The sequence below is a fragment of the Leptonychotes weddellii genome, chromosome 16, assembly GCF_054177405.1.
Source record: "Leptonychotes weddellii isolate Sample4059 chromosome 16, ASM5417740v2, whole genome shotgun sequence".
In the NCBI taxonomy this organism is placed as follows: Eukaryota; Metazoa; Chordata; class Mammalia; order Carnivora; family Phocidae; genus Leptonychotes; species Leptonychotes weddellii.
This window is the reverse complement of record NC_138384.1, coordinates 30,032,748-30,044,478: the sequence shown is the minus strand read 5'-3', so window position 1 is coordinate 30,044,478 and position 11,731 is coordinate 30,032,748. Positions and strand designations below refer to the sequence as shown.

The 11,731-nt window shown below is 55.2% G+C and overlaps 1 protein-coding gene across 1 annotated transcript in view; it reads left to right on the top strand.

The window, feature by feature from the left end:
• The first annotated feature begins 3,681 nt into the window (after positions 1-3,681).
• Positions 3,682-11,731, top strand: part of NKD1 (NKD inhibitor of Wnt signaling pathway 1) — an 84,000-nt gene continuing 75,950 nt past the window's right edge. Inside the window, exons 1-3 of the mRNA XM_081806601.1 lie at positions 3,682-3,856; positions 3,991-4,023; positions 4,739-4,872. Coding sequence (XP_081662727.1) covers positions 3,832-3,856; positions 3,991-4,023; positions 4,739-4,872 — 192 coding nt within the window. The 5' untranslated portion in view covers positions 3,682-3,831. The remainder of the gene's footprint in view (positions 3,857-3,990; positions 4,024-4,738; positions 4,873-11,731) is intronic.

The window sequence follows — 11,731 nt, the reverse complement described above, 5'->3', positions numbered from 1 at the left end:
CTTTCTCATGCAGACTAGTTCAACTCTCCCTTCCTCACCCCAAACTGGGTTTCCAGGCCACTTAGCAAACGCCAAATCCCAGCGGGGGTTGCGGAATGAAGCAACCCAGGGACCAAGGGGGAACCAGCAGAGTTGGACATTAATTTTCTCTTCAGTATATCCCAGAGCACATTCTCGGCAGGGGCCAACCCTCTCATGGACAACACACCCACACACGCCAGGTGGGTGGTGTCTGTGGGACTCAGCGTGCTCCTCTCAGTCTGTCTAGAGCACCTCCTATGGGCAGTGCTGGGTACTGCATCTAGAGATGCCAGTCAGGCAAGATCCCCTCTTTTAAGGAGCCCAGACTCCAGGAGGAACATTGAGTGCCCTCATTATAAAATAAGGACTGCCAAGCCCAGAGGCAGGGGAGGGGAGCTGGGCTAACCCGAGTGGTCAGAGCTGTTCAGGCTGGGAAGTCAGGAGGGCTTTCTCTAGGAGGTGGCCTTTGAAGGGAGCCAGAGCTGACAGCTATAACCTGGGGACAAGCGTGGGGGTGGCCAACCAGGGAAGAAACCACCCCCCCCGCTGGCTCCACGTCTAACAGATTTCACCTAAACCAGCCTTGCTAAATCTCAAGCCCCATGAAAACCGTTTCTGTTATAATCTCTCTCTCTTATCTCTTCCTTCCCATCCTTTCTCATTCTCCTCCCCCAAAGGATGGGAAATCTTCAAAGAAAAAGATGTGTCACTGTAAGTATTCAGCCCAAGAAGTGGGCCAGATAAATTATTAAAACACATAAAAAGACAGTGAGTCGTGGGGCGGGGAGCTGGAGCAGGCCGAATAGCCACCCCAGGGGGACGGTGGGCTGGTGGCGCCCAGAGAGCCCCTCCTCGGAGTCCTGGACAGGCTAAGGTTTCACCACAAGGCCCACCTCTCTGGTTTCTCGCCCCAGGGCCAGGTCGGTGGGGGTGGTGGTGTCACGATTCCAACGGCGGAGGCAGCAGCAAAGTCCCCGGCGCCTGCCCGGCTGGGAAGGGCCAGCCTGAAGGTGGAGGGGGCCTTTGTGTCTGGGCTGGACATTTGGGATTTACTTCCCCCAAGACTCAAACTGGTAACTGCGGAGTTTTAGTTCTTGCTTTTATCTCTTTTTGAACTGCAAAAAGAAATTCCCAAGGGGAAGAGGGGATACTTTTTTCTCATGAAAGAAGAAAGCCATGACCGGTTTAAGGAAGTAACCAACTTTTTGAGCACTGTGAGAAAGAACGAGCAGAGTTTTTGCTTTGATTTTGATGCACCCTGTCACCGGTGGGGGGTGGGAGGTGAGAGAGTCTGACGGCAACCCCAACGGAATGCCATTTCCTTTGCAGGGGCTTGCAGGAGAGCTCCTGCCCTCTGAATCAGACACTCAAACCCCCCACTTCCCTCCTACTCCTGACTCCTGTTATCCTGCTCCGCTTTTTCATTTTCCTACTGCTTGGTCGGCGGAGGGGGGGGTTCATTTTGGCAATATTGACATTTTGGGATGTGAGGTTGAGACTGTGTTGGGGCAGCCTCATGGAGTGAAAACAGCCTGGCCAATTGGATCAACAGCTTGGGTTCAGTTCCTCACCAGGTCGCTGGCTCGCTGTGTGACTTTGGACAAGCAGCTTCACCTCTCTGAGCCTGGTGGTTTCCTTTCTTTGTAAAGAACAAGTCCAAGCCTGCGTCAGAGAGTGGTTGTGAGGGCTACCCATGACTTAGGATGATGGCTGGCTCGTAGCAGGTGCTGGGTAAACAAGTGCATTATAAAATGGACAGTAACAATATTTTGGGGAGTCCCAGCACTCCTCAAATGAAACCAGCCTGCTAACGGCATTAATAGACCTGCTTATAAGATTAGCCTTCATTTTCACCAACAAGGGTGTGGGAAGCATGAAGTTTGGACGGTGGAAGTTAAGACATTCTTGAGACATTGTGGAGTAAGACATTGTAAGAGATTTATGACTCTGGAGGCCCCTGCAGTTCCCAATGTCCTTTTGAGACAGGTAGAGGGTCTGGAGCTGGGATGCCCAACACAGCAACCACCAGCCACACGTAGCTATTGATCTCTTGCCATGTGGCGGAGTCTGGGTGGGGATGAGCTCTAAGTGTAAAATACACATCAGATTTCAAACAGTGCCAAACAAAGAATATAAAATATCTCATTATATGTTGAAATTATATTTTTGGCGTATCAGGTTAAATAAAATATATTATTAAAGTTAATCTCATCTGTTTCTTTTTGCTTTTTTTCTATGTTGATGAGTGAGAGGGCCTATTTTTTCTTTTAGTGTTCTTACAAGCTTCTAGAAATTTTTCCTTTTAATTTCTTTATTGAAGTGTAATTAACACACAGTGCTGTATTAGCTTCAGGTGTACAATGCAGTGATTCAACCATTCTATTCATTACTCGGTGCTCATCGTGATAAGTGCTACTCTTAATCCCTGTTTCTTTTTACTTAAAAAAATGTGGCTACTAGAAAGTTTAGCTTTACACATGTTGCTTATGTTATCTTTCTTGGGCAATGCCGCTCCAAGGAGCTGGCAAAATGGGGAGACTTGAGCCTCCATTTTACAGACCACAAAACTGAGGCTCACACAGAGAACTCACTCCCAGGGGCAGAGCGCGGCTCCTCACTCCTTAGCACAGGGTTTTCTTTTCCCACGCCCAGGCCGCCCGGTACCAGGTTGAATTTAACAGGCCCACGGTGTCCCCAGCAGAGCAGGCATTCTCCCTGAGAACCACAAAGGTGGGGTGGAACCCCTTGATGGCGCCCTCCCCTCCGCGGAGACTTCCCCAGACAAAACAAACAAGCCCTTGGGTCTGGCGAGCTGCAGCAGGGAGCGGAAACCAGGGAAGATCAAAGACCCAGCGGTTACCCCCTTCCGGGCCGCGCGGCTGGCAGCGCGCCTCGACCCCGGGGAGGGCACCCACGGGCCCGGCATGAGGCATCCGAGCGATCGGCTGGCAACTCGTGGCTGTCGGACACTTGTAGCCGCCAGCAGTGAGCTGGGCCAACAACCGGCTCGAGGCGCGGTGGGGGCTCCTCTTGGATCCTAAATCAAAACTTAGAGGGGCGGAGTGGGAGCATGGGGCGAGTAATAAGCGAACACTTTCCGCCAAAAGCAGGTCGTGGTAAGATCGGGAAGGGGCAGCGCAGCAGGCGCGCAGCCGACCTCAGCGCCGCAGCCGCGTCTCCTCCCCCGACCTCAGTCACATCACCTGTAAATTGGAGCCACTGAGTCCTGCCCGGCCCTCTTCGAGGAAAAATAGAGCCGAGGGAAGGCACAGTACTGTTAGCGAGGGCAGCGGTTGTTCTAGAGCAGACCGGACTCGGGAGGGTGTCTGGTCCGATACGCCCACTGGCCAGAGGCCCTTTCTCCACTCGGGTCCCCGGGTCACCGACCCCAGGTCCCTCGACCTGTCGGCCCCGCGGCCCCCGGCGCGGGGCTGAAGACCTCAGCCTGGAAGGGGGCGCTGTGTCGGCCCCGCGGCGCCTGGCCCCGCCCCGCCGTCCCGCCCCGCCCTCCGCCCGCCCTCTCCCCGCCCCCTCCCGCCCCCTCCGCGGCCCGCCTCGCCTTTGATGCGCCGCGCCCGGCCAATGGGCGCGCGGGGAGGCGCGGGCCGCGGCGGCGGGCTGGGGGCTCGGCGCGCCCGGGCGTCAGTCGGGCCGCGGCGACGGCGGCAGGAGCGCGTCCCGGCGCCGCTCGGGCTCCGCTCGGCTCGGGGTTGCTCCGGGAGGAGGAGAGCGAGGCGAGGCGCGGCGAGCCGCGGGCCCCGCAGGCCGGGCGCATGGCTTAGGGACGGCCCCGCCCGCCGCGCCCGCAGCATGGGGAAACTTCACTCCAAGCCGGGTCAGTGTCCCCGCCCGCGCGCCGGCCCCCTGGCCCCGGCCGCCCTCGCCCCCGCGATTGCTAACTCTCTGCCTCTCCTTTCTTTCCGGCTCCCGCCGCCGCCGCCGCCGCCGCCGCGCGCGATGTGCCTGCAGCCGCCGTGTGCAAGCGCAGGGAGAGCCCGGAAGGTAGGGGCGCGCGGGGCACGGACCGGGGGGATGGACGGGGAAGCACCGCGGACCGCGGCGGAATGGCCTAGCCCGCGGGATCTGATTACCAGGGCCACCCCCACCCCCAACTCTGGCCACCAGTCCCACAGACCCGCTCCGGGAGCAGCCTTCGCGCCCCTTTTTCTGTCCCACCTACCCCCTCCTCGCCGTCCTGTGTTCTCTCTTCTGACCCCCAACCCCTCCTTTTGCGGTCCCCGCCCTCCGCGCTCACTGCGCCCCCCTCTTCAGACTCCTAAGCCCCTTCCCTCAAGATCCTGCCCCTCTGTTTCCGGCCCTCAGCCCCTTCTCCCGAGCTGTGGGCTCTTGCGCCCACTGCGCCCCTCTCCTGAACCTCAGTTTTCCACTTCCCCTCATCCCGTGCTCACTGCACCCGTCCTCTGACCCTCACCCCTCTCCTCTGCCGTCCTGGCCTCTGGCGCTCGCTCTTCTGATCCCCAGACCCCTTTTCCGGGGTGCTGCTCCCCCTTATGCGCTCCCCTCTGGGTCTCTGCTCCTGGGGCTTCGCTGAACCCCTTTCTCCCAATTACCTGCGTCCCTCTCTCTCGGATTGTGCCCAGGCGCTCAACCCCCTCCTGGCCCCGCTGCCTCTGCCGAGCCCACTCTTTCCCTCCTCTCTCGGGTAACTTTCGGCCCAGGGGCCAGACTCAGGGGCTCCGTGTCTTCCCCGCCCCAGGTGACAGCTTCGCCGTGAGCGCCGCCTGGGCCCGGAAGGGCATCGAGGAGTGGATCGGGAGGCAGCGCTGTCCAGGCGGCAGCTCTGGACCCCGACAGCCGCAGGTGGCGGGCACCGTTGGCAGAGGAACCCGGGTACGATCCCCACCTACATTTCAGCCCCAGAGACGGGTCTCCTTACCCACCTCAACTTTTAGCACCCTCTTGGCACAGCTTCTAAGTCCAGAAAGTCCCTTTGCAGCTGCCCCTGCCCCACCAAAACCACTGGTACCCCCATGTCTTGGGGAATCTTAGAGGTGGCTCAGGTGTCAGTCTCCTGTCTGGCTGGGGGTAGAGGGCTGTCTGGGGAGAGAAAAGTCCTAGGTGGGGAGGTGGTGCGGGTCCAGTCTGTGGGGAAGCTTGTGTGTGCTGGAGGGATTTGGGGGCCTGCTCTGACTTCTACCTTGTTTCTGCGGTCAGCATTCAAAGGTAGATTTGGAGGGGGGTTGCTAGGAAGACAGGGAAGGCATCTAGGGGTGTCTGGGTTGGAGGGCGGGACTGTGCTGGCCTCCAAATGTGTTCCAAGTGTCTGTGGCATTCATCAGTACCATCTGCCCAGGAACCCCAGTAGAAGAGGCTGTGATCAAGGTAGCAGAGCTTAGGGGGCACTGAGACCTGGTACCCCTTCACTTGGCCCACAGGGAGAGAGAGGGTCTCCTGCTGCTGCAGCCAGGGCCCACCCTGAGTTGGAGTTATTCCTGGGGGAGCAGTTGATGTGACAGGGAAGTGAGTGAGTCCAGCCCCAGCTCTTGGCCTGGGACTGGTGCTCACAGATGTCCTAGGAGCTCTGGAACTCTGCACGGGGCTTTCAGATGGTCTGCGTGGAACTCGAGCAAGCCAAGGATCAAAGGATGAATCAACTTTTTGATGTGACATTTAATTTTTTTTTTTTTAAACTTAGAGGGGAACAGACTGAGTCTCAGGTCTGGTTAGTTCTTTGGTCTTGTCCATGGGCTAGGGAGGGGCCTGTGGAGTTTTCAGATGTGTGTGGGGTGTGTGTGTGTGTGTGTGTGTGTGTGTGTGTGTTTTGGGGCCGTGGCACCTGGGCTGGTTGCAGCTCAGTTGCAGGGGCCGGTGTTGGGAAGTGAGCCTGGGGATAAAGTCCCCTCTTGTGCACGTATGCAATAATCTCTGCATCTGGGAAAAGCCCCCATCTCCTCCTCCCACTGCCTTGCTTAGCTGGGGGGCTTTCTCTTCTCCATTTTTCTTCATCTCTTGGCTGGGCTGGAATTGGAGCTGCTGTCCCCCAGTAAAGGTCAAAACTGGGTGGGTGGGGGGCACTGCGGTTGAGGCCCTTTAGAAACAGAACTACAAACTTCCCTTTCTTCCCCCACCATTTATAGTTTTTGATCTACTTACTTATTTAAAGCCCAGTGAAAATGATCCGATTTAGCCATATGAACAAATGCATTTGCAGCTCAAGACAGAGGCCAACTGAGTGGATTTCCATTAATCAAGTTTTGGGTTTTTTCAGCCTGTTTATTTTTACAAAGTATTCCTGCAGAATGACATTTATTTGCAGTCCCCCCCCCCTTTTTTTTTTCCTTTCCTCAACTGCCAGGCAGCTTGCTCCATGCTTTAGGGGAAACTTGAAATACAGCGAGGGCTTACTTCAATTGACTTTTATCTTCAAAGCCATAACAAATGTTACCCGCATGTTTTTGGTGGGTCTCCTTGGCATCCAGTCCTGGAGGATGGGAGGGAGGAGGAAGGAAGGAGAGGAAAACAAAAGTCTGTCGTTTTTAATTAAATAGTAGTATTCCTAGCAAGAGGAATGTGAGCCAGTAAAAGTTGCCATTGGGGGAAATGAGGGAGCGGGGGGAGGGGGCCCAGCTTAAGTCTGTGGCTTTGGTGAAGTCATGGAATTTTGTTGCCTGGTTTATTCCCCCAGCTGAGGACAGCATGGGGTGGTGCTTGCCCCCTCCCTTCCTTGCCCCCTCTCTCAGAGAAACACTGAGGGGTCATTAATGTTTGTTCAAAGCACTTTTGAAGATGTGAGACACAGAGCCAGCCGCGTGACATATGTTGGGTAGTGGAGGGTCAGCACTGCCAGCCAAGGTATTAAGGGGAGGGAACCTCTGCTTCCTGGGGAGTTCTGCTTTGGTGACTGGGACCCGGACACTGGGGTTCCTTTTTTTTTTTTAAAAGGTTTTATTTATTTATTTGAGAGAGAGAGAATGAGAGACAGAGAGCACAAGAGGGAAGAGGATCAGAGGGAGAAGCAGACCCCCCGCCGAGCAGGGAGCCCGATGCGGGACTCGATCCCGGGACTCCAGGATCATGACCTGAGCTGAAGGCAGTCGCTTAACCAACTGAGCCACCCAGGTGCCCCGACACTGGGGTTCCTACCAGCCCTGGCCCAGCCACCGAATCTGCAGGGAGGGGGGGATGGCGAGCCCAACCTGGGAGAGGTCAGGGGAAGCGCAAGGTCGGGGGCTGCACGGTGGGGGTGTGTGCAGTGATTTCAGGTGGTACCTGGAGGAATGTTTGTTATCTTAATAGGCAAGCATTTCTGCTACCAGAAAAGATAGTAACTAGGACATAAAACCCATGATTTCACGGATAGTATCACTTAGGACGAAGCTAAATTGAAAGAGAGTGGTGAAAGTTGATTCCGAGCAAAATACTAAGTAAAAGTGGTCAAAACTGTGACTATGGAAATGGAATGTCCAAAGTTTGGGAGACATGGAGGAATAGTGAATGAGACAGCAGTGGGCAACCTCCTGCCTAGTTTAGTTTCCCTGATTCCCAGTGGCGCAGAAAGGGTGGCAGCAGGTTCTTCCGTTAGATCATCAGGATGTAGGGTGTGGGCTCCAAGGTCTGCTGGATTCCAGGGGCTGGCAGAGGTCCCCCCACCAGTCCCAGGCCTGGCGTAGGGATGGTCTCTGTCTCCACTCTACCCGGCCTTTCACTAAGGTGGCTGGAAGCACATTAGTGGTTCACCCAACTAGCATTATTATTATTGCAATGAACATTATTATTTATTAAGTGCCTGTGTATGTCAAGCACTTTGCTTACATTGTCTTACTCCTCCTCATAACCCTATAAAGTTACCAGCTGGCTGATGTGGACTCTGTCTTTCTCTCTTTCTGGAGCACTTTCTAGAAAACAGGGGCCATGAGTGGCAAAGGTCTATGCAAGAGCATCTGCCCGGGGGGTGCCTCCCTTACTCATTTTCAGAGAGGCAGCATGCTGACCAGCTGCTGAGTACTTTGGGAAGAGGCGGGTGGTGGGGCAGGCAGGAGCAGGAGGGGCCCCTGCTTGCCCTCTTCCTTCCTGACCGGGCCTCAGTAGCTTTGTAAGCGTTTAGGGTGGGTCCCAGTTGCTTGGAAGGTCCTGGGATGGGAGAGGGTAATCTTGCTGGCGCTAACCTAAGCCTGCCATCCTGAGTACAAAAATAAATGAGGCCAGGCTCTGCCACTGTAGCTTGCCACCTTGTATAAGCTGTTTTACCTAAGCTCATCTGCAAAATGGGTATAATAACATTCTCATCCCTGGCCGGGTTATGGCATGTGACTCTTGGAAAAAGAGTTCAAAAGGGAGAAGGGTACCAGGAGGTTTGCTGAGGCACTGGTGGGGCAGAGATGGGAACGCAGATTAGGAATCCAGAAGTTTCCTCCCTCCCCTGCCCCACCATCCGTCGTAGACGCACTTGGATGGACAATGGGCTAAGGGCGGGGCTTCAAGGAATCATGAGCTCAGAGGAGAAAACTAATGAGAGATGGTGACAGGGCCAAGTACTGTGAGAGAACAATGACATGAACGATCTATAAGCCAGACAACAGTGCGCTAAACACTTAGAAGTTTAAATAAGCCTAATAATCTCAAAGAGATAAAGAAGGAGAGGTAAACACAAAACTAACAGGCGGTTACAAAAGAACACCAATTGTGAATACCGGGTCTGGTAAACGTAATACAATATAATGGGTGACATAAAAAACTTGGTAGAGGGATGGAGCTGCGTAGCAGACACAGGAAGGCTGATGGTGAACCCCTGGACAAGCGGAACCTGGGTGCACTGTGCTCCCGAGGTGTGTACCTGCGTGCGTGGACATGAATGTGTAGGACCAGCAATTCCTGGCCCCCCCATCCCCCCAACCCCGGGTTTGGCCCTTTTGTTCTTTTATGGCAGATCTGCCTTAAGAGGCGGGCTGAGAGCTGCGGTGCCGGCAAGCCTGTTTGTGGGTTGAAGGTGGCCGCCAGGCAGGCTGGTAATTTGATTAGGGGGCACCTAGTGCATTTTGATACTTGGGGAAGATTGGGAGGGCGCAGGCTGCGTCGGAGCCCGCGGGGCCGTGCGGGGCTGGGTGATGAGGTTGGAGGCTGGCTGTTGGCCCAGCTGCTGCCCCAGTTGCCGGATTCCAGGGGAATCACCCTTGAATGATACCAGTTGGCACAATTAAAAGGCCCCATGTCTTCACCATATGGAAAGCGTTAGGCCTCCTTACGTGGTTTCGAAGCTATGTGCCGGGAGGTAGACTTGACATTTGAGGTAAAGCATAAATTAAATATTTGGTGTTTTCAGAATTAAAAGATGATTTGCTTTGAGGCTGGGGGAGGTATCTGGCAGCTTGCTGGCATCTTTGGGTTTTCCATGGAGGGTCTCCTCTGCCCATGGCACCCAGGACCAGCTTCTTAGTCCCACCTGGCAGCTTTCTCTACCCCGGGGGTGGGAGGTAGGGGGGAAGAATGGGGAGGACTGAGCTGGGCAAAGTGCCAGGTGGGGCTTCTGGTTTCCAGTAGGGCTGGGTCCCTCAGGAAGGCAGGTGGTGGGCAAGGGTGTCATATTCTGAAGGCTTTAATGAATCTCTGTGATGTGGTCTCTGGGAGACTTCGAGGAGCATCTCTTCCTACCTTTGGAACTTTTCTTCTTTGGGAGAGAAGTTCCCCTGAGTCAGGGCCATGCGTGTTCTAGTCCCTGGAATTCAGGAACAGCCCCTGCACATTTGCGTTTTATACAGACTGTAATAAACCCCGGGAGAGGCTGAACCAGGAAGCAAGCATGGCATGTCTCCTGGGGTCCTAGAACTTGGGGGAATGGTGCATCCCCTCACCCAGTGGGGATAGCCGGAGTGAGCGGAGAGGGTGGGCCACGGCTGGGCAGAGAGGACTCCTAGCCCTGGGAAACTCCGGTACCACCCGCAGGGAACAAACTATCCCTATGAGGGCTTAAAACAGCTACACCGAATGTCAGCAATGAAAGAATCACTTTTTGAGAGGAATACATCTTCCTTGTGGTAGCCCCAGGGCACATGGTGGACACTCACGATGTGTTTGCTGAATGAATGAATGAAGATAGATTAGGCCACCATCCCTGCCTCATTCTCTCCCAGATCCTCTTCCTCAGGCAGATGGAAGAGTGGGATCAGGCCTTTGCTTTCAGGTACTCAGCTATTAATTATGATCAATAATGAATTGTTATTCCTAAGAACTCCTTAGCTGGACCAGGTATCAAGGACACAGTGGTACATAAACGAGATGTGGTCCCTGCCCTCCCATGGCTTCCAATCTAATAAAGGAGACAAATCAGTACTTACAGGCACATTAATGGACAGGAGCACTCGGGAGAAGCTGTGTGAAGGTGGCATTGAAGCAGAGACCTGAGAGGCTGTGAGGAAGAGGGTATGGGAGGAGAGAGTTGGTATTCGTGCACGGAATAGCTGTGGGAGGCCCCAGGCTTGCCATTGTCCCTGGGAACTGGGTGCTGGTTGCGCCGGGAGGGTGGACTCCGAGTGGCTTGCAGCCTGTGGGACCTGCAAAGCTCTCCTGGAGCTCGGGCTTTCTGAAAAGCCCTGCGCATTAGTGGCTTGTGGCATGTTCGAGCTACCTGTCCCCTGGACAGGTGTGCGGGGTGGAGGAGCAGGGGTGGGGGGTAGTCAGCTGCCGCCCCAGCCAGCAGCATGCGCCTTAGAGCCGATGGATGTGTCATGTCATGGACTTGGGGCCTTGGGGGCACAACTCCAGCTGTTTGGATGGATCAGTGGCCCCTGTTTTCCTGTGGGGGGGGGTTGGCCGGAGGGCCAGAAGCCCAGCTGTGGTGGGATATGGGGGGCCTGAGGGGTGGGATTGGATTGGTTGCTCAAGGCAGAGAGAGGCACCCCAAGGACGAGGGAATAAGAGGCAGTGACAAGCCAACCCCAGAGAACCGTTGTGAGCCTGTGCCTGAGGGAAGAGGACCCCTTGCCTTGGTTTACCTGATGTGTCTGAGAAAAAGGAGTGCCAAGGGACCCTCTGGTCAAGGGGCCAGTGCCCACGAAGGGGTCTGCTAGCACTGGGAGCCAGGCACCCCACCCATCCCGGCTTGGGGGCTCTTGTAGCCTCCCTCCCTGGCTGTGGGTTCACAGTGTGCTTTGGTTTAGAAACTTTTGGAATTTTTAGGTCGCTTGTTGGATTCCAAAGCAGGCGCTTCCGGCTGCCTCCCTGACTTCCCTTTCTTTTTCGCTCACACATGTTCTTTTTGTGGCTCTTGTCTCTCACAGACATTCTTTCTCTTCCTCTCGCTCACTCTCTCCCCCCACCCTCCCTTCCCCTCTCCTCCTCCCTCTCCCCCTCTCCCCGAGGAAGGAAAAAATTCAGACTCTCACAAACAAAATATCTGCCATTCCATCTGAGGGAGAACTGAGGCAGGAGCCCAGAATATCCTGGAAGAAACGCCAGAGAGAGCTGAAGGCCTCAGTTGTTTAATCTGGAAGGCGGTCTTTGATGTCACCGTGCTCCGTTTATCCTGGGAGGCTGCCTGCTTCTTTATGGCTGGCTTCAGACTCCTCGTATGAAGAATGGCCGAGAGCCCTCAGGGGCTGGGGGAAAAGCCTGATCACTCCCTGAAGGGCAGGCCTGAGGATGCTGCCCCTCCTGCCAAGCCCAGGTGGGGTGGAGAACCTTTTCCAAACAAGCATTTCCAGAGACATAAGTAATTCTTTGATAACGTCACGGGGAAGCAGAGGGGGCTGTTTAT